The sequence below is a fragment of the Poecilia mexicana genome, unplaced genomic scaffold (assembly GCF_051168715.1).
Source record: "Poecilia mexicana isolate PSO_F unplaced genomic scaffold, ASM5116871v1 scaffold_18, whole genome shotgun sequence".
Taxonomy (NCBI): Eukaryota; Metazoa; Chordata; class Actinopteri; order Cyprinodontiformes; family Poeciliidae; genus Poecilia; species Poecilia mexicana.
This window is the reverse complement of record NW_028263387.1, coordinates 23,080,904-23,100,850: the sequence shown is the minus strand read 5'-3', so window position 1 is coordinate 23,100,850 and position 19,947 is coordinate 23,080,904. Positions and strand designations below refer to the sequence as shown.

The following is a 19,947-nucleotide window of genomic DNA, read 5'->3' as shown; positions in this document are numbered from 1 at the left end:
ATCGCAAAAAAGCACTCGCATAAATTGCAAACACTCACAACACACGCAAGAAATTTCTAAAACAAGTAAATGTAAAAAAAAAGAACCTGGGCCTGAATCAGTCACGTGGTACGGCCCTTAAACGTCACATCCTGCTCCACAAACAAACGCTTCAATACACATTTCCTAAAAATCCTCCTGGTTTATTCGACACTCGCCCCTATATGGAGGTAAATATGTGAGTATTTGCTGTAAAATGTCTTCGGTTCCGCCTCATACAGAGTTTATCAACGAGCTGTTAACTCCTGCTGAATATCATTCACAGAGTTGGAAGAAATGACCGTTAAGTCCGAGGAAAAGATGGAGGATCATCGCAGACTGCTGGATTTTACCAGGATACCGAAGATCATCTTACACCGGATAGGTACGAAACACCTTCACGTTTTACTGATGAGACACGAAAGCGGAGAAAAGCTGGAGGAAAAACACGAGAACAATATGTGAGACCAATTTGGGATGAATGTTTTACAGAATGAAATAAACTGATAAGACAGAAACAGAGTTCTGGTTGGACAATGTTTGCTGTGGCAGGCAGTTCTATCATTAAATGGGCTTTAACAAACTTTCATTCTATGTGTCTGAAATGAGTTTCTGACTAGATATGTTTAAACAATATTATTATATTTTTGACCAGACAAAATTAGTCTTTGAAGTATATTTAATTACATCCTGACTAGTATAAATCATAAATTTAAGATGTTTGGTGGTTTCAGTTCAAGATATCTACAGTGTATTACTATCTGAAGCTCATATTTCATATAATCAAATTAAGACTAGTCAAAGTAAATGTGAGATATTCCACCTTTTGTTCTGTCTATGGGGTTTGCAGAGCTGGGAAACCAGCATATAAACATGTTACAAGTAAATATATATATATATATATATATATATATATATATATATATATATATAGAGTGTAGTTCATTTGGACACGACACTTAACTTTTTGAAACATTAGAAATTGTTACACCGGATCCACTCTGTTGGTTTTTTGACATTATAGACGATGGATGATGAATAATCGCAAAAAAGCACTCGCATAAATTGCAAACACTCACAACACACGCAAGAAATTTCTAAAACAAGTAAATGTAAAAAAAAAGAACCTGGTCCTGAATCAGTCACGTGGTACGGCCCTTAAACGTCACATCCTGCTCCACAAACAAACGTTTCAATACACATTTCCTAAAAATCCTCCTGGTTTATTCGACACACGCCCCTATATGGAGGTAAATATGTGAGTATTTGCTGTAAAATGTCTTCAGTTCCGCCTCATACAGAGTTTATCAACGAGCTGTTAACTCCTGCTGAAATATCATTCACAGAGTTGGAAGAAATCAGCGTCAAGTCCGAGGAAAAGATGGAGGATCAGCGCAGACTGCTGGATTTTACCAGGATACCGAAGATCATCTTACACCGGATAGGTACGAAACACCTTCACGATTTACTGATGAGACACGAAAGCGGAGAAAAGCTGGAGGAAAAACACGAGACAGATTAAATTAAACAATATGTGAAACCCATTTGGGATGAATGTTTTACAGAATGAAATAAACTGATAAGACAGAAACAGAGTTCTGGTTGGACAATGTTTGCTGTGGCAGGCAGTTCTATCATTAAATGGGCTTTAACAAACTTTCATTCGATTAGATATGTTTAAACAATATAATTATATTTTTGACCAGACAAAATTAGTCTTTGAAGTATATTTAATTACATCCTGACTAGTATAAATCATAAATTTAAGATGTTTGGTGGTTTCAGTTCAAGATATCTACAGTGTATTACTATCTGAAGCTCATATTTCATATAATCAAATTAAGACTAGTCAAAGTAAATGTGAGATATTCCACTTTTTGTTCTGACTACTAACAATTCAAATCCAGAAGATAAGCAACACCATTGTTCTGTCTATGGGGTTTGCAGAGCTGGGAAACCAGCATATAAACATGTTACAAGTAAATGAGACGAGTTCTTGTCTTGGTCAGAGTTTTGAGCTGCAGACTGTAACTCACTGCATTCACTGCTGGCTGGTGAGCAAGTAAAACATGTAAAGAGACAAATTATTGGGATTTTTGTCTTGGTGATTCTTTATGACGATGAGTGTTTCTAACTTATCTTTTAATTGATTTTCTTCGATATCCTTGAGGATCAACAAATGTTCCTGTAGATATTAACTGTAGATATCTGGAATTGAAACCTCCATGAAACATAATAGTAAATCTGACGTCATTCATACTTTTCAGAATTTAAGATATTTCAAGTACATGTTTTGTCTAGTCACAGTGTAGATGCATATCTAGTCATAAACCAATTTCAGATATTGGCTCCTGGTACAAAAGGTTAAAGGAGGCAGAGAAACTGTTCAATAAACTGGAGAAAGATTGATTATTGTTTTTATATCTTTATTGAAAGTCCAGCAGCGTTTAAAGACTCTCCAACTGAAACTAGTCAGAGGCAGAGAACTGATATGAGATGCACACAGTTATCTTTATACGTCACATTTCAACACCTCCTGCCTTCACTGCACACAAATGTGATAAAGATGAACGAAGGAAAACCGACTTCAGTAACAGAAAACTGGTCAGTATGTGGAGATGCAATCATAGCAAACAGCTGCTGAACACTTCCTGATCTCTGTGGATTCAGCCACATTGGTGTGACTGTTTATCACATAGTTTGGTGGCTTTAGCAGCTCTTCCATTTGGTGTCTGTTGCGTTTTTAGTAAGTGCCACAGAAACAGTTTTGGTTGGCAGAGCTTTATGGAACGAGTTTTTCAGAATCAGATCTCCACTCGGCCGGCTGACTAAGTGGACAAAGCATTTGATATGGTTTGATCCATGGTGTAACTGGAATAATAATAATAAAATAAAATGACTATGAAGAGAGCACAAAGCTCCACAACGTTAGTGGTTAACTCACCAGCCAACCATCAAGACATACGAACTTTATAGCCCAGACACAGAGCCACAGGCTGGACAGCGTGTTGAGATGTAAACGCTGCACATAATTATTGGTTCATAAAGAAGATAAATCATTCTCACCACTCGCTGAACTCACCTCTGAAAGGTGACTACAGGTTCTGTCATAGAGCAGAACAAGCAGAGCTAACATGGTGGGTTTTAAACTCAGAAACATAACTACTCACAGGGTTTGATGTACATATACATACAGCTCAGCCTGTGTCCAGTTTGAGTGAAAGGAGGCGAACGATCCACACTGAGGTAAACATAGAGCAGCGACAGAGCAGGAGGTAGAAGGGCTGTGATTGGTGGAAGTTTACATGCATCAACTATAAACCCATCTTTTAGGAATAATTCTGCTCCGCCAGTGAAACGCTTATGACAATAGAGACGTTTGCAGTGCTGTTTATTAACTATGGAACAAAGAAAAAGCAATTTCTTTTTCTTTTTTCCCCCTAAAAACGTAAACAAGCAAAGCTTAGCCGGGCAGGTAAAGGTGATACTCTGGGGGAAACCCTGCTTCAGTGGAGATAAGCTGAGCCTGATTGAACATAATATGCCTGGTGGTCACATGCAGAACTGATCGACCGGTTTGGAGGTGGAGTTGAGGTTGCAGTGCACAGCGATCTCAACGTCCACAAGAGCGATGCTGAGGTGTGAAGGCCGATTGAGGTTCCAGTAAGAAAACTGCTGCTAATGCAAAGGAGGATTGATATGGAATCGAGGCTCACCAAGTTGGTAGATCTATGTGTCCGACTCCAAGGTTCTCCAACAGACTTAAGTCGAGCTGCTGTGTGGAATATTTGTCAGGGAGCCACTTGGTAAAGATAATGGCATTTTGTTTGCTTCCCGGATGTCCAGAATATGTTCATTCTGGTCAGAATAACCAGTTTGGTGAAGTTATTTTTCCAAACTTAGAGTTAAAGTGAGATATTTACATATGCATGATTAAAAATACAAGCACATTTTTCCTCATGGTCAGAAAAAAAATTGGACCTGAACTTAGAATGACCAAAATCTTTGTTTTCTGGCATACAGCAAATAAGGGAGAGAATGTCAATAATATGTGTTGACTGATTTTCATACATAAAAATTTCTAAGTTTAGGCTAATCCAAGAAATAGCTGCATAGATGCATAAAGGGTTGATTATTTGACTCCAAACTAAAAGTTTTTGTTTTGTGTTTTGGTCCAGATCTCTGTCACTGCTGCATGTGTAAAGAGGACGGGGTTCTCAATGAGCTCAGCCACCAGGAGGGGAACTCCACTTTAAAACAAGAGGAACCAGAACCTCTGCAGATAAAACAGGAGCAAGAAGAACCAGAACATCAACAGTTCAAAGAGAAGCAACTCTGCATCAGGCAGGATGAAGAGCAGCTTGTGCTGAAACTGGAGACTGATGACACTTTGGTGATTCCTTCTACTGTGCACAGAATTCAGAAAGAAACAGAACCACAGAGGAACCAACTCATCTCTCATGGTTCTACTGAAGATGAGAATCAGGATCAGGAAGGAAGCAAAACTGTAGACTCAGGAAAAAAGAGAGATGAAAAACAGAAACATCAGAGATATCAGAGAACCAAACAGCAGAAACGTAAAACTGACAGTTCAAAACAGAAAACACACAAGAGAGCTCATCCAGACCAAAAACAATATTCTTGTAAAATCTGTGGTGAAGCCTTTTCTCACAGCAGTTCCTTGACAACACGCATGAGAACTCATTCAGACAAGAAACTGTTTACATGTTCAACTTGTGGAAAAAGTTTCAGATGCAAATCTGAGTTACTTAGACACATGAAGATTCACACAGGAGAGAAGCCTTTTTCATGTGTGACCTGTCAAAAAAGTTTCAGAGTCAGATGTCATTTATTTCGTCACATGAGGATTCACAAAAGTGAGCCTTTCTCATGTGTGACCTGTGGAAAACGTTTCACATGGAAGTCTCAGTTAGTTTTTCACAGAAAGAATCACACAGGAGAGAAACCTTTCTCATGTACAAGCTGTGAAAAAAGGTTTACCAGTAAAGCAAATTTAACAGCTCATGTGATGATTCACACAGGTGAGAGGCCTTTCTCATGTGTTGCCTGTGGAAAAAGCTTCCGTCAACAATCCTTGCTAACTGGTCACATGAGAATTCATACAGGTGAGAAGCCTTTCAAATGTGCAAGTTGTGGAAAAGGTTTCAGAAACAGAAGTTGTTTATATCGTCACATGAGGATGCATACAGATGAGAAGCCTTACTCTTGTGGGACCTGTGGAAAAATGTTCCGTCAAAAAGGTAATTTAACTAGTCACATGAGGATTCATACAGATGAGAGACCTTTCTCATGTGGGACCTGTGGAAAAAGTTACACAGTCAAAACAGGTTTAATTGCCCACATAAATACACATTCAAGTGTAAAGCTTTTCTTATGTGGGATGTGTGGAAAAGGCTTCAGTTATCAGAGCAGTTTAACTAAACACATGAAGACTCATACAGGATGAACGGCATAATCTGATCCTCAAGTACCAAAACACAATAACTCACAGTTTGGTAGCAGATTAATTACAGCTGAGTAACATTTCTATAATGTAGCAGCTTGGAGAAGAAAAGCATTTAAAATAGGACGTTTATCTAAAACACTCAACTTTCACTTTATTCTGTCAGTTTTGTCTTTTCATTTAAAAGGATTTTTAAGTGAGATATTAAGTCTTATGACATTATGCATGCTTTTTTTTTGTCTAATGAGATTAATAGTCTGTCTGGAAGTAACAATGGATTTGAATGTTTTTAGATATTGACTTGTAAAGCTGTCATTGTATGTCTATTTGTACTTTTATTTAATTAATTTTGGTTAGAGCATGTTAGCTGTAACTGTTGAGGGACGTATATTTAGATCAGCGGTTGTGGTAATGGAGTATTTTCCATATCTGATTGTTCTTTTTGTTTTAACCTTTTAACCCTCACCCCCAAAATCACCAAAAACACCTGAAAAGGCATACGCAAATTAAATCAGCTGATGTTCTTGAACCATTTGGAGTACATGTAAAAGCTCAACCAACCAACTATCCATCCATCCATTTTCTAATACCCTTGTCCCTTAGTGGGGTCAGGAGGGTTGCTGGTGCCTCTCCAGCTAATATTCTGGGTGAGAGGCAGGTTTACCCTGGACAGGTCGCCAGTCTGTCGCAGGACAACACAGAGACAGACAAGACAAATAACCATCCACACCTAGGGAGAATTTAGAGAGACCAATTAACAGTCTTGTTTTTGGACTGTGGGAGGAAGCCGGTGTGATAAAGGCTTCGTCCCTTTATCACAGGGAGATAAAGGGTCTCCCTTTATCACAGGGAGACTCTGTGATAAAGGGAGGAAGCCTTTTGCATGATCTCCCTGCACAGGGAGACCATGCAAACTCAATGCAGAAAGACCTGGGCTGGGAATCGAACCCAGGACCTTCTTGCTACAGTGCTCAGTTTTGTCAATGTGAAATTCATTCTTATGTTGATATTTGGATATTTTCTTTGGGACAAACTGGTTGCCATCAAGGTTCAATTTCAAATGTATGTTGTTCCGATGTCCTCTGTAGTGGACGCATAATATTTCAAAAATAACAACTTTTTTCCCAAGAAATGTTTGTAGTATTCTAATTACATTACAAAGATTGTGGAATTAAAAAAAATGGTGATTGGACAATATTTTGTATTCCTGGTAGTCAGCAGGATAAGGTAAACAAACCAGCTTTAATGTAGCTTTAGTACCTGTAAAAATATTCACTCAAATCTTTGTAAAATAAAAACAAGAGTCTGAAAAGTGCAGCCAGCTTTTGTGTTTAGCTCCCGAGTCGATACTTTGTAGAAGTATTTATTGTTGCTGTGGTTTTACGGTATGTTTCTATCAGCCTCCAGATGCTGACCTTTGACCTTTCTACACATTGTTCTGAACAGAAAAGCTCAAACTGAGTCTCTGCACATGAGATGGATTGATATGCATTTGTTCACCATTCAGAGGTACATTCACTCTTTTTGGTCATGTTATTTACATTTTCAATGTTTTGAAGGCAGTTTGGGCTAAATGTGTCAATGTCTAGTGTGATTTGGTTGATGTAGTGGCCGAATGCAACCAGCAGGGGGAGTCTAGCGGAGTTCCCTCGCAAGAATCTACATAATTGAATACTGTAAGTCCTTTTTACGGTGGCCGCCGTACTTTCTGCGCGAACGTTCCAGATTACAGATCAGTTTTTGGTGAATAAAGTGGAGCAGACTTGCTTCTTGTCAGATGACGGAAAACGTTGAAGTATCGTTTCTGCTTCAGCGGTTTAAGCAGAGAGGTAATGAAATACAACAGACACTGACAGGCCTCTGCATCTGCCTTTCTCTGAAGAACTACTGAGGGGAGGAGGCAGCCAGGTGAGGAAAAACTGTTCTTATCTATCATTCAGTATTTTTATCATACAGACATTAGGCTGTTGTTGCGCTATTAGCTAGCTGCTAGCTAACGACTTTGCTAGCAAAGTTAGATAACAAAAAAGCTTCTTCCCTGTGTACGAGGCACATCGCCCATCCAAAACTTATCATCTCCATAATGGATGTCAGATCTTCTAATTTCCTTTGCTGCATAATGTACATTGCATTTATTCTAGTTTTAGGTAAACATGTCTTGAAAGAGACTAGCACTTACATAAAAGTCCAACAAGGATATTAATTTAGAATTAAAAATAACACCCTGAATTATCATGATAGATATAATGTGTGTCATTAATGAAGGGGAAAAAACTCAACCCAGACTTTAAGTTAGGGTCTGGTTCGCAGATTATGTAGTTAAATTTGTTTCCCAATTATTCAATGAAAAAAAAAAACTAATCTCAGTTAAGTAAAATAAAATTGTAGTCAAAACTTTTGGAATTGTAATGATTTCTTTTAAAAAAAAAAGTTGTGTAAAAGACTTTTTTTAATTAAATAACTCATTTTTACCAAACACAAACTTTTATTTGCACACATCAGAAATCTTTTGTTGCGATTTTAGGTCCTGCCCATGACGTCATGTGAGAATCACAAGCAAAACTTTGAGTCACAAACAAAAACTTAGAATTCTAGACTTTTCCAATATTGGGGGGGTCCGGACCCTCCCTCCCGGGATTTACACGAAATGTGAGAAATGTGACATTTGCAGCTCTGTAGCCACATCTCAAATGTTACATATTTTCTCTCTTTGATCATCTTCTGGATTATTTTTGATGCAGCACAGAGCCAAGTTTACTTCCAGAGAGGTTTACCTTTGATATGAGAACCTAAAAACAAACTGATCTGGTGAAGAACAGGAGTGTGAGTCATTCATCATTTAATGGAAAACATGCAACATAAAACCAGTTTAAATAAGAAAACCCCTGTTATTTTAAAAAATACTTTTTAAAATAAGGAGATTTTAAAAAGTATTTTTAAATGAGATTTATAACTGATTAAAACCAAAATTATGTATCTTTGAAATAGTAAAATATTGTAACAGTAAAACTGAAACACTTCATGGTATATTTTAGATATGAAGTAGAGGAAACAAGGGAAGAATAATTGAGTCTTTTTCTGCCTTTTTAACACAGAAGGATATTCTTATATCTCGTGAAATCAAGAAGCTTTCTTGATTGAGCAAGACATAAAACTTGTCCTGTTATGAGAGGTTCTCGCTATGAGATTTATTTCTATAAATCCTTTGTCAAAGCAAAGAGAAAGATATTTTCTTTTCCCAATTAAATTTGAACTTCATTTATATTTTTTAAAAAATGTGACGTTATTTTTCTTATATGAACCCTGACATGTGACAACATGGTATATATATTTTTTCCTTTTTAAAACATTTACAAATAAAGCAGTCTCCTATGAACTACTTATCCTATTTAGTGCCATAATAAGCCAGTGATTCTGTAAAGGAGTTCTAATTAAAGCCATTTTCAAAAATATTTTCAGAATTCAAACTTTTTTTTTTTGTAGAAAGAATAACGAGTCAGGCCTTTTAGTGAACTGCTGCTGTTTGTTATGAGCTAAAGTTGTCTGACGATCCCTGTAAAATCCTAAAACAAGTAAATGTAGCTCTGGTGAAACAGCAGCGTTTTAGTGCCATATTTACCCGGAAGGAAACAGAAGAACCTGGTCCGGAATCAGTCACGTGGTACGGCCCGCAGGCGCGGCTTCAAACGTCACATCCTGCTCCAGGAACAAAAGCTTCAAAACTCGCTTCCAAAAACTCCTCCTGTACTTGACACTCGCCCTGAAACCTCGGCACAGAAAGCACATCGCTAGTTTTAGGTATATATGTGAATATTTGCTGTAAAATGTCTTCAGTTCCGCCTCATACAGAGTTTATCAACGAGCTGTTAACTCCTGCTGAAATATCATTCACAGAGTTGGAAGAAATCAGCGTCAAGTCCAAGGAAAAGATGGAAGATCATCGCAGACTGCTGGATTTCACCCCAATACCGAAGATCATCTTACACCGGATAGGTACGAAACACCTTCACGTTTTACTAATGATATGAGGCACGAAAGCGGAGAAAAGCTGGAGGAAAAACACGAGAAAAATATGTGAGACCGATTTGGGATGAATGTTTTACAGAATCAAATTAACTGATAAGACAGAAACAGAGCTCTGGTTGGACAACGGGAGGTTTGGGAGGGCAGGTCGATTACAAAAAATACTATTATTATTCCATAAAGTGCATCAGCGTTTGCTGTGGCAGGCAGTTCTATCATTAAATGGTCTTTACCAAACTTTCATTCTATGTGTCTGAAATGAGTGTCTGACTAGATATGTTTAAACAATATAATTATATTTTTGACCAGACAAAATTAGTCTTTGAAGTATATTTAATTACATCCTGACTAGAATAAATCATACATTTAAGATGTTTGCTGGTTTCAGTTCAAGATATCTACAGTGTATTACTATGTGAAGCTCATATTTCATATAATCAACTTAAGACTAGTCAAAGTAAATCTGAAATATTCCACTTTTTGTTCTGACTAATAACAATTCAAATCCAGAAGATAAGCAACACCATTGTTCTGTCTATGGGGTTTGCAGAGCTGGGAAACCAGCATATAAACATGTTACAAGTAAATGAGACGAGTTCTTGTCTTGGTCAGAGTTTTGAGCTGCAGACTGTAACTCACTGCATTCACTGCTGGCTGGTGAGCAAGTAAAACATGTAAAGAGACAAATTATTGGGATGTTTGTCTTGGTGATTCTTTATGACGATGAGTGTTTCTAACTTATCTTTTAATTGATTTTCTTCGTCGATATCCTTGAGGATCAACAAATGTTCCTGTAGATATTAACTGTAGATATCTGGAATTGAAACCTCCATGAAACATAATAGTAAATCTGACGTCATTCATACTTTTCAGAATTTAAGATATTTCAAGTACATGTTTTGTCTAGTCATAGTGTAGATGCATATCTAGTCATAAACTAATTTCAGATATTGGCTACTGGTACAAAAGGTTAAAGGAGGCAGAGAAACTGTTCAATAAACTGGAGAAAGATTGATTATTGTTTTTATATCTTTATTGAAAGTCCAGCAGCGTTTAAAGACTCTCCAACTGAAACTAGTCAGAGGCAGAGAACTGATATGAGATGCACACAGTTATCTTTATACGTCACATTTCAACACCTCCTGCCTTCACTGCACACAAATGTGATAAAGATGAACGAAGGAAAACCGACTTCAGTAACAGAAAACTGGTCAGTATGTGGAGATGCAATCATAGCAAACAGCTGCTGAACACTTCCTGTTCTCTGTGGATTCAGCCACATTGGTGTGACTGTTTATCACATAGTTTGGTGCACTAAGAGTTAAATTCTTGCTCTTGGAAAATAAATGGACTTTTTCACAGTCTCGAGAGATTTTTTTCCAGATTTGTTTCTTGGCCTGTCGTTATAAACAATTAATCAATTAATCGCACGATAATGAAAGTTATCGACGTCATTTTAATTTATCGGCTTTATCGTTTATTCTGGCCCTTGTTTCTTTCTGTTGGTGTCACTGGATGAAAAGAGGCTCAACTCCGGTGCTCCACTGACCCTCCTCTTCTCATTTCCTTAATGTAATGCCCACTTCACACTGAAGGATTTTAGAATTGTCGGTCCATTTTCAAAACCTGAGACACACAAACTAGCAGACAAAAAACCTTAGAGTGAATCGGGTTCAACCGTGCAGCGTGTCCAACCACACGGCAAGAGCAACACATGAACTCTCACCGACATTCACTTTTCAGACAGAAATCCTGTAATAGCCACTATATCTCACGTGAATTTAGAGTAAACAGGCTCATTACGTAGAAGCAATAGTGATAGTTTTGAGCTTATTTTAAGTGATAAAAGATGTAACAAAATGAAAAAGGGTTGGATAAAAGAGTGGAGGCTGCACTATGATGTGGAGAGGAGTTACTCTGTTTTTTCCCTCTTTACCATTTGCGTGTTTAAGCTTCATTAGTTAATTAGTATTTACTGTTTAATGTTTAAAATTACACTGAGAACAATGGGCACAAAATAATGGGTACAAGTCCAGTTTACTCATTTTAAAACCAGGCATTAATCAATGTTTTACTACAATCTACCTGTGATGAAGTCTACCTGAGACTTCATAATCTGCACTCTTTTGGTTGAATGCAGTATTTATTTCCACTTTGGCTTTATGTTGTCTAGTTTTTATTCAAGTACGTTTTTGTTAATGAAGACTGAGAATCCATTTTATTTCTGGTTGTTTTATTTAGTTTCAGTTCCAGTGTTACATGTTCTTTTGAAAAGAAAGTGTATCTATCAGGAAATCGCATGTATAATTAGTCATTCCCATTAAATCAGTGTCAAAAAGTCTCGAAACAATATTATCGTTTATCGCAATAATTTTTTAGACAATTAATCGCCCAGCAAAATTTGTTATCGTGACAGGCCTAGTCACATGCAGAATTGATCGATGCAAGTCACATTTTGTCTTACTGTACTTCATACAGATTTAAAATGATTATTTTAGTGTAGTCATTTGTAAGAAAGCGATCTATTTGTTAAAAAAAATGATTGGGCCTGAAAACAGGCGTGTTCTTTGGTTTTAATGTAGAGAACTTAATTATGCTGTATAAAAATTGTAAAATATAAAGGTAACTACCTCACGGATTTCACCTATCACAGGTTTTTCTCAGAATGCGAAAAACAAGGATTTATTGTAATCCAAAAATAGCTGCATAGATGCATAAAGGGATTAAAGTTAAAGTTTGATTATTTGACTGAAAATGAAAAGTTTTTGTTTTGTGTTTTTGTCCAGATCTCCATCAATGCTGCGTGTGTAAAGAGGACGGAGTTCTCAATGAGCTCAGCAACCCGGAGGGGAACTCCACGTTAGAACAAGAGGAGCCAGAACCTCAACAGCTCAAAGAGAAGCAACTCTGCATCAGTCAGGATGAAGAGCAGCTTGTACAGAAACTGGAAACTGGTGACACTTTGGTGAATCCTTCTACTGTACAGAGAATTCGCAAAGAAACAGAACCACATAGGAACAAACTCATCTCTTCAGGTTCTTCTGAAGATAAGAATCAGGATCAGGAAGGAAGCAAATCTGAGGACTCAGGAAAAAAGAGAGATGAAAAACAGAAAAGTCAGAGAAATCAGAAAACCAAACGGCAGAAAGGTAAAACTGAGAGTTCAAAACAGAAAACACACAAGAAAGCTCATCCAGACCAAAAACAATATTCTTGTAAAATCTGTGATGAAGCCTTTTCTCACAGCAGTTCCTTGACAACACACATGAGAACTCACACTGACAAGAAACTGTTCACATGTTCAACTTGTGGAAAAAGTTTCAAAACGAAATCAAACTTACTTGGACACATGAAGATTCACACAGGTGAGAGGCCTTTCTCATGTGAGACTTGTGGAAAAGGTTTCAAAACCAAATCTCACTTACTTCGTCATATCAAGATTCACACAGGTGAGAAGCCTTTCTCATGTGAGACTTGTGGAAAAAATTTTAAAACTAAATCTGAGTTACGTTGTCACATGATGATTCACACAGGTAAGCCTGTCACATGTTCAACCTGTGGAAAACGTTTCCGATGCAAATCTGAGTTACTTCGTCACATGACGATTCACACAGGAGAGAAGCCTTTCTCATGTGTGCACTGTGGAAAAAGTTTCAGAGACAAATATCAGTCACTTCGTCACATGAAAATTCACACAGGTGAAAAACGTTCTTCATGCGTGAACTGTGGAAAAAGTTTCAGAGACAAATATCATTTACTTCGTCACGTGAAAATTCACACAGGTGAAAAGCCTTTCCCATGTGTGACCTGTGGGAAAGGTTTCACATGCAGATTTCAGTTAGTTGATCACATGAAGTATCACACAGGAGAGAATCTTTTTTCATGTGTGACTTGTGCAAAAAGTTTTATAAGAAAATCTCTGTTAGTTGCTCACATGAAGGTTCATACAGGAGAGAGGCCTTTCTCATGTTTTACTTGTGGAAAAAGCTTCCTTACGAGATCAAGTGTAACTAATCACATGAGATGTCACACAGGTGACAGGCCTTACTTTTGTGGGACCTGTGGAAAAAGGTTCAGACAAAAAAGTAATTTAACTGTTCACATGACGACTCACACAGGAGAGAGGCCTTTCTCATGTACGTACTGTAAAAAAAGGTTTGCCCGTAAACCACTATTGAATAGTCACATGGCAATTCACAGAGCTCAGAAAACTGTCTTATGTCGGAGTTGTGGAAAAGGTTTTGTAAGTAAATCTCAATTAGTTGTTCACATGAGAATTCATACAGGTGAGAAGCCTTTCAAATGTGCAAGATGTGGGAAAAGGTTCAGATCCAGCAGTTATTTAAATTGTCACATGAGGATCCATACAGATGAGAAGCCTTACTCTTGTGGGACCTGTGGAAAAAGGTTCCGTCAAAAAGGTAATTTAACTAGTCACATGAGGATTCATACAGGAGAAAGGCTTTTCTCATGTAGAACATGTGGAAAAAGTTACACAGACAAAGGCAGTTTAATTGGCCACATACATACACATTCAAATGTAAAACCTTTCTTATGTGGGACCTGTGGAAAAGGCTTCAGTCATCAGAGCAATTTAACTACTCACATGAAGACTCACACAGGAGAAAGGCTTTTCTCATGTGGGACCTGTGGAAAAAGTTACACAGACAAAGGCAGTTTAATTGGCCACACACATACACATTCAAATGTAAAACCTTTCTTATGTGGGACCTGTGGAAAAGGCTTCAGTCATCAGAGCAATTTAACTAAACACATGAAGACTCATACAGGATGAGCAGCATAATCTGAACCTCAAGTACCAAAACACAATATCTCACAGTTTGGGAGCAGATTAATTACAGCTGAGTAACATTTCTATAATGTAGCAGCTTGGAGAAGAAAATCATTTAGAATTCAAATTTATCTAAAACACAAAACTTTCACTTTATTCTGCAGGTGTATCTTTTCATTTTAAATGGTTAAATGAGATATAAAGTCTTACAACGATATGCATGCATTTTATTATTTTTCTTTCTATTGAGATAATAGTCTGTCTTTGGAAGTAACAATGGATTTGAATGTTTTCAGATTTAGATTTGTAAAACTTGGAGTCATTGTATGTCTATTCTTTCTACTTTGTTTTATTTAATTTTGGTTAGAGTAGAGCATGTTAGTTGTCACTATATGAACTGGTGGGGGATATATATTTAGATCAGGGGTTGTTTTGCTGGAATATTTTCCATATTTCACCAATTTTTGTCTTTTTTTTAACCTTTTAACCCTCACCTTCTAAATCACCAAAAAACCCTGAAAAGGTATACGCAAATTAAATCAGCTGCTGTTATAGAACCATTTGAAGTATATACAACAGCTGTCTCTTTATGAAGACGATAAGCAAATTTTTTTTTTTGCCTGGGATGTGTTTATTTTTTGTTAAAACACCTGCATTGACTTTATTGTTAATTTTATTCTAAACTGAAACTCTTTTTACCCGTGTGATTTAAAAAAAAATATCTAACACTCTTTGAGAAGGTTTTTGTTTTTTAGGATATTAGAAAATGTATTGATGATGCAGATTAAATTTCAGATAGAAATGTGACTATCAAAAACTTTCTGTATAATTCTTAGATAATAAAGTTTTTTCATACTAATGATGGTCTTTGTCTTTTTTCTGTTTAGTAGTGGGTTGGGACCCATGTGAAAGTTTCTGCTTCTTAAGTCATTTCTCTCATTTCTCCCAAGTTTCTGTCTTTTTAAGCCAGTATTTTTATTTACTTTTCACTCGTAGTTGCTTATTTCAGGAGAATCATTCACAAATAAAGTTTCGGATTGGTGTCACTCTTGGTGGTTCAAAAAGTCTGACTTGTTGGCCAAATTGGTGTTTTCCTGGGTTGACAATCAGGCCATGAACTTCTGGCCTGATAGTCAACCACGTGGTTATAGTTTCAAATGCTGATGTATAAAACTGATTTGTAGCTTCTTCACAGAAGACCAGCAGATGTGACTTTTCAAAAGCATCTTTGTATTTTAAGGTTGAGCTGAACTACTAGTATGTCTGCAGTCCTCATCCTGGACACGTAAAGTCTGATTTGTGTTTTTATTGTGTTTAATTTTTTATCGTTTCAATGTTGTTGAATGTATGATTGTAGATTGTATTTATTTTCAAGTCTTTGTTTCACCTGTGGTTGTTTCAAAATTCAGATTTTATGATTGGTGTTAAAAAGAATCTTACTCCAAGGTCAGCTTAAATTTACAGGTTTGAGATTAAAACCATTGTATTTTGTGAAGGTCTGTCTGTTTAATAACTACATGTCCTTCATTTTTGTTATAAAATTGAATTACAATTCATTTTTGTCAAACAAACAACAGCAAAAGTTTGTTTTGCTGTTGGATTTGTTAGTATCAGCTGGTTAGTATCTTCGTGTTTCTGTAAAGCTCAATAATTCCTCAGTACAGGTGAGTTTATATATGAAAGTTTGTACATGACAATTAACCTTTTAAAACATTAGAAATATTTTTGACATTATACACGATGGTTTATGATTAATCGCAAAAAGGTGCTCAAATAAATTGCAAACACACATGCAATCAATTCCTAAAACAAGTAAATGTAACGCGGGTGAAACTGCAGCGTTTTAGTGCCATATCTGTCCAGAAGAAAACTGAGGAACCAGGTTCTGACTCAGTCACGTGGTACGGCCCGCTCACGCGGCTTCCAACGTCACTTCCTGCTTCCTCCTGGTTTACTCGACACATTCCCAGAATCTTCGGTACAGAAAGCACATCGCTTTCTGTACCGGATAAGTACGAAACATCTTCACGTTTTACTGATATCAGGCACGAATAAGGATTTATAGCTTCTGATTATGACTGAAATGTGTTTTCTGTGTGCTATTTTAATTTATATTATAAAGCTAATATCTGTCTTTTTAGTCAATCTATTATTTCTTTTGGAATTTTTCTGTAGTTTGTTTAGCTGTTTTAAGCTTAAAATTCTCATCTCTTTAAACTTTTAGATTTCATCACAATTTTGATCCTTTTCTTGTTTTTATTCCTTTTTTAGATTTTATGTATTCATCACTTTTCTCAAATACACAATTCTCAACATCTTCTGTAATTGATATATTTTACTAGATTTTGTTCGTAAATCACTCTTACATGTAAAAATAGCTGTTGAAATAAAATATGATAAATGGGACTTGTTCTGAACGCTAATTGGAGCTAATGCTAGCTTACTTCTACACGTGTGTGAGAGCTAACAGGAGCTAGCTGAAGGACTGAAGTTCATTTGAATTTGATGTGTTTAGTACTTTTTGAGAGAGTTCTCACTCAAAGGACATTATTTTGGTTTCTTTATTTTTATTTGATGATTTTTATGGGTATGTTGCAAAAAAACCACATGTTTAGGACATATGTGAAGCTGAGTACAGAGGCACAAGATTAAAGGAGAATTGTGCCTTTTTCAGTCTTATATTAAGAGTAGAGTTAATGCTTAAATGTTAAAATATATTTTATTTGTGTTGATTAAAAATTTGAAATGCTATTAATATTAAGCAATTTTATTTTTTTATTTTGATAGTTAAATACAAAAGGTCTCAAAAAAGAAGACAAGTACTACTTTAAAGTACTATCTACAAATTAATATGGTTCAGAGATGTAAAATATATTTGTGAATTTTGTAATTTGATGGAATTCTTAATGCTAAATGGAGCACGTTAAAAGAATATTATGGTTTAAAGAATATTACAGCCATGTCTTATGTAATGATGCCAATGGTTCTCTGCTAAAGTATGTGATACCCGATGTATGTTGTATATGAAGTGTATTTGTAACACAGAAGAAGAATTAATCTTCCGGTTGAATGTGAAGGAAGCTCAATGTGTGAGCCTCATTTTTCTCATGCCACAGCATCAAACGTTGAGGGAAGATCATTATCTACATTATCCTCAGCCATCCAAGGATAATGTAGACAATATGGAAAAAAATAGCATGTAAGTTTTAGCTAAACAAGCTTTAATATAGCTTTAGTGCTCGTAAAAATATTCACACAAATCTTTATTTTATTATGTTGTAGGTTAACACAAAGGGGTGTGGCATTGTAAATTAAAAAAAGAATCTGAAAAGTTTCAGCTTTTGTGTTTAGCTCCCCTGAGTCGATACTTTGTAGAAGTATTCGTTGCTGCTGTGGTTTTACGGTATGTTTCTATCAGCCTCTAGACGCTGACCTTTGACCTTTCTGCACATTGTTCTGAACAGAAAAGCTCAAACTGAGTCTCTGCACATGAGATGGATTGATATGTGTTTGTTCACCATTCAGAGGTACATTTACTATTTTTGGTCATGTTATATCTACATTTTCAATGTTTTGGAGGCAGTTTGGGCTAAATATGTTAATGTTTGGTGTGATTTGGTGGATGTAGTGGCCGAATGCAACCAGCAGGGGGAGTCTAGCGCTAGAGCACCGGAACTTCCTCCTCAGATAACAACAACATGCTGGAGCGGAAGGAACGTGTCTGACTCTTTTATTGAAATATTCTCCTTCTTCAGGGCTTTTACACACAGAGCATTTGTCACATGTATCAATTAAACTCAATAAGGACGATGAGAGCTCTTTCAAATCATTATGCCATAAAACTCATAGACATAAGATCAGTGGTGGAGAAAGTACTCAAAAAGTGTACTTAAGTAAAAGTACAAATACACAGACAAAAATGTACTTAAGTAAAAGTAAAAGTACCACATTAACATTTGTACTTAAGTAAAAGTAAAAAAAGTACTGGCTTTTAAAAATACTTAAGTATTAAAAGTAAAAGTACTTGCTGAACGCATTACCTAATCCCTAATACAATATCATTAAGTGAACCGATCTTATCCAATTTTAATACATCATAAATGTGCCATTTTAATGAACAATGCCACAGATAAAGCATGTTTTATTTGTGTTTACTCTGTAACATAATTTAGACTTAGATATGTGATTCTATGTATCATAATTTCAGGGATGGAAACATCTTGTCTCCTGTCCTAACATAGCATAAACTTCACTTTTTTTTTTGCCACTAGTGGTTTTTATTTCTAAAGAAATCCAACAGAAAGGGGATGGAAAGAAAGTGGGTGGGGTAGAACATGCAACCAAGGAGCCAGTAGCAGAGTTGTAGTCAAGACCACCTACCCAAGACCAAGTCAAGACCAGCACCCGGCGCTACGTCACACAAAAACATTAAGTTTTACCTATCAAAATTGCTTCTCAAATTGATCTGAAAGATCCACATTTCCATAAAACACCTAGATATTAAATACTTAGAGCTGAAATAAATTTAATCAGTAAAGATCCGTCCAGAAGAATCGGATCGTTCCTGAATGTCATATCAATGCAGACTTTGGTCACAGCGTTGTCTACGGTGGCCGACAGGTGCAAATGCGCAGCAAAAGAGAAAACATGCAAACAAAAGAAAAGACACCCCCCCCCGAATCAAATGCAGCAAACAAAAAAGAAAACACCCCCGAATTAGAAAACACCCCCGAATTAGAAAACACCCCCGAATGAAATGCAGCAAACAAAAAAGAAAACACCCCCGAATTAGAAAACACCCCCGAATTAGAAAACACCCCCGAATGAAATGCAGCAAACAAAAAAGAAAACACCCCCGAATTAGAAAACACCCCCGAATTAGAAAACACCCCCGAATGAAATGCAGCAAACAAAAAAGAAAACACCCCCGAATTAGAAAACACCCCCGAATTAGAAAACACCCCCGAATTAGAAAACACCCCCGAATTAGAAAACACCCCCGAATGAAATGCAGCAAACAAAAAAGAAAACACCCCCGAATTAGAAAACACCCCCGAATTAGAAAACACCCCCGAATTAGAAAACACCCCCGAAGCAGCAATGGCGACAAAATAATTTTTGCTGTATTACACTTAAAATTACACAAATTTATTTTTTACAATGTTTTTAGGCGAGAATGTAGATGTATAGATCTGAAATATCTGCTCGGTTCATTAATAAATCACCTACTTCCAATATTGCTCCGACGTTTTCGGAGATGTCTTCTCCCGCTGCATTAACAGCCAGCTTCACTCGCAAGCTGTCAGCTGGCCGGGCGCTCCATGTAGATATTAATAAAGTATTTAATTTATTCCTGAGCAAATGGGTTTGACTGATTAAAGTTAAGCCTTCAAACATAGTTTATTTAACTGTAATGTCTTACTACCTGAGATCTGGAGAGTATTTGAAAATGAATAATATCCCTTGTATACATTAAACATTTTAGAATCAGACAGATTTTCTTTTTACTATGGAACAACTTTTATTACAAAAGGTGAAGAATAATACAGAAATAAAGAGTAAAAAACAACTGAGTCCGTTTTTTTTACTTCGTTGCTCTGTGCTTCACGTTGTCACGGTTGCTAAGCAACATAACGCCGAGATGGAGGCT

The 19,947-nt window shown here is 36.5% G+C and overlaps 3 protein-coding genes and 1 long non-coding RNA gene across 11 annotated transcripts in view; all 4 read left to right on the top strand.

Moving 5' to 3' along the window:
* The window catches only part of LOC148154204 (CD276 antigen-like), a 116,028-nt gene that overhangs the window by 40,938 nt on the left and 55,143 nt on the right, over window positions 1–19,947 (top strand). The gene's annotated exons all lie outside the window — the stretch shown is intronic.
* Window positions 1–19,947, top strand: part of LOC106907965 (uncharacterized) — a 63,394-nt gene that overhangs the window by 33,892 nt on the left and 9,555 nt on the right. The gene's annotated exons all lie outside the window — the stretch shown is intronic.
* LOC106913319 (uncharacterized) lies at window positions 1,295–6,167 on the top strand. The gene is made up of 2 exons (XM_088015771.1): window positions 1,295–1,463; window positions 4,197–6,167. Exons 1-2 carry the CDS (start codon window positions 1,295–1,297, stop codon window positions 5,483–5,485), a joined length of 1,458 nt encoding a protein of 485 aa, XP_087871897.1. The 3' UTR covers window positions 5,486–6,167.
* LOC148154209 (uncharacterized) lies at window positions 9,118–14,858 on the top strand. The gene is made up of 2 exons (XM_088015757.1): window positions 9,118–9,475; window positions 12,292–14,858. The coding sequence occupies exons 1-2, from the start codon at window positions 9,307–9,309 to the stop codon at window positions 14,298–14,300; spliced, it is 2,178 nt and encodes a 725-aa protein (XP_087871883.1). The 5' UTR covers window positions 9,118–9,306; the 3' UTR covers window positions 14,301–14,858.

Coding starts and splice junctions, on each gene's coding strand:
- LOC106913319 (XM_088015771.1), top strand. CDS start 1,295: ATGTCTTCAGTTCCGCCTCATACAGAGTTTATCAACGAGCTGTTAACT. Junction 1,464..4,196: donor GATCATCTTACACCGGATAG/GTACGAAACACC, acceptor GTTTTGGTCCAG/ATCTCTGTCACTGCTGCATG.
- LOC148154209 (XM_088015757.1), top strand. CDS start 9,307: ATGTCTTCAGTTCCGCCTCATACAGAGTTTATCAACGAGCTGTTAACT. Junction 9,476..12,291: donor GATCATCTTACACCGGATAG/GTACGAAACACC, acceptor GTTTTTGTCCAG/ATCTCCATCAATGCTGCGTG.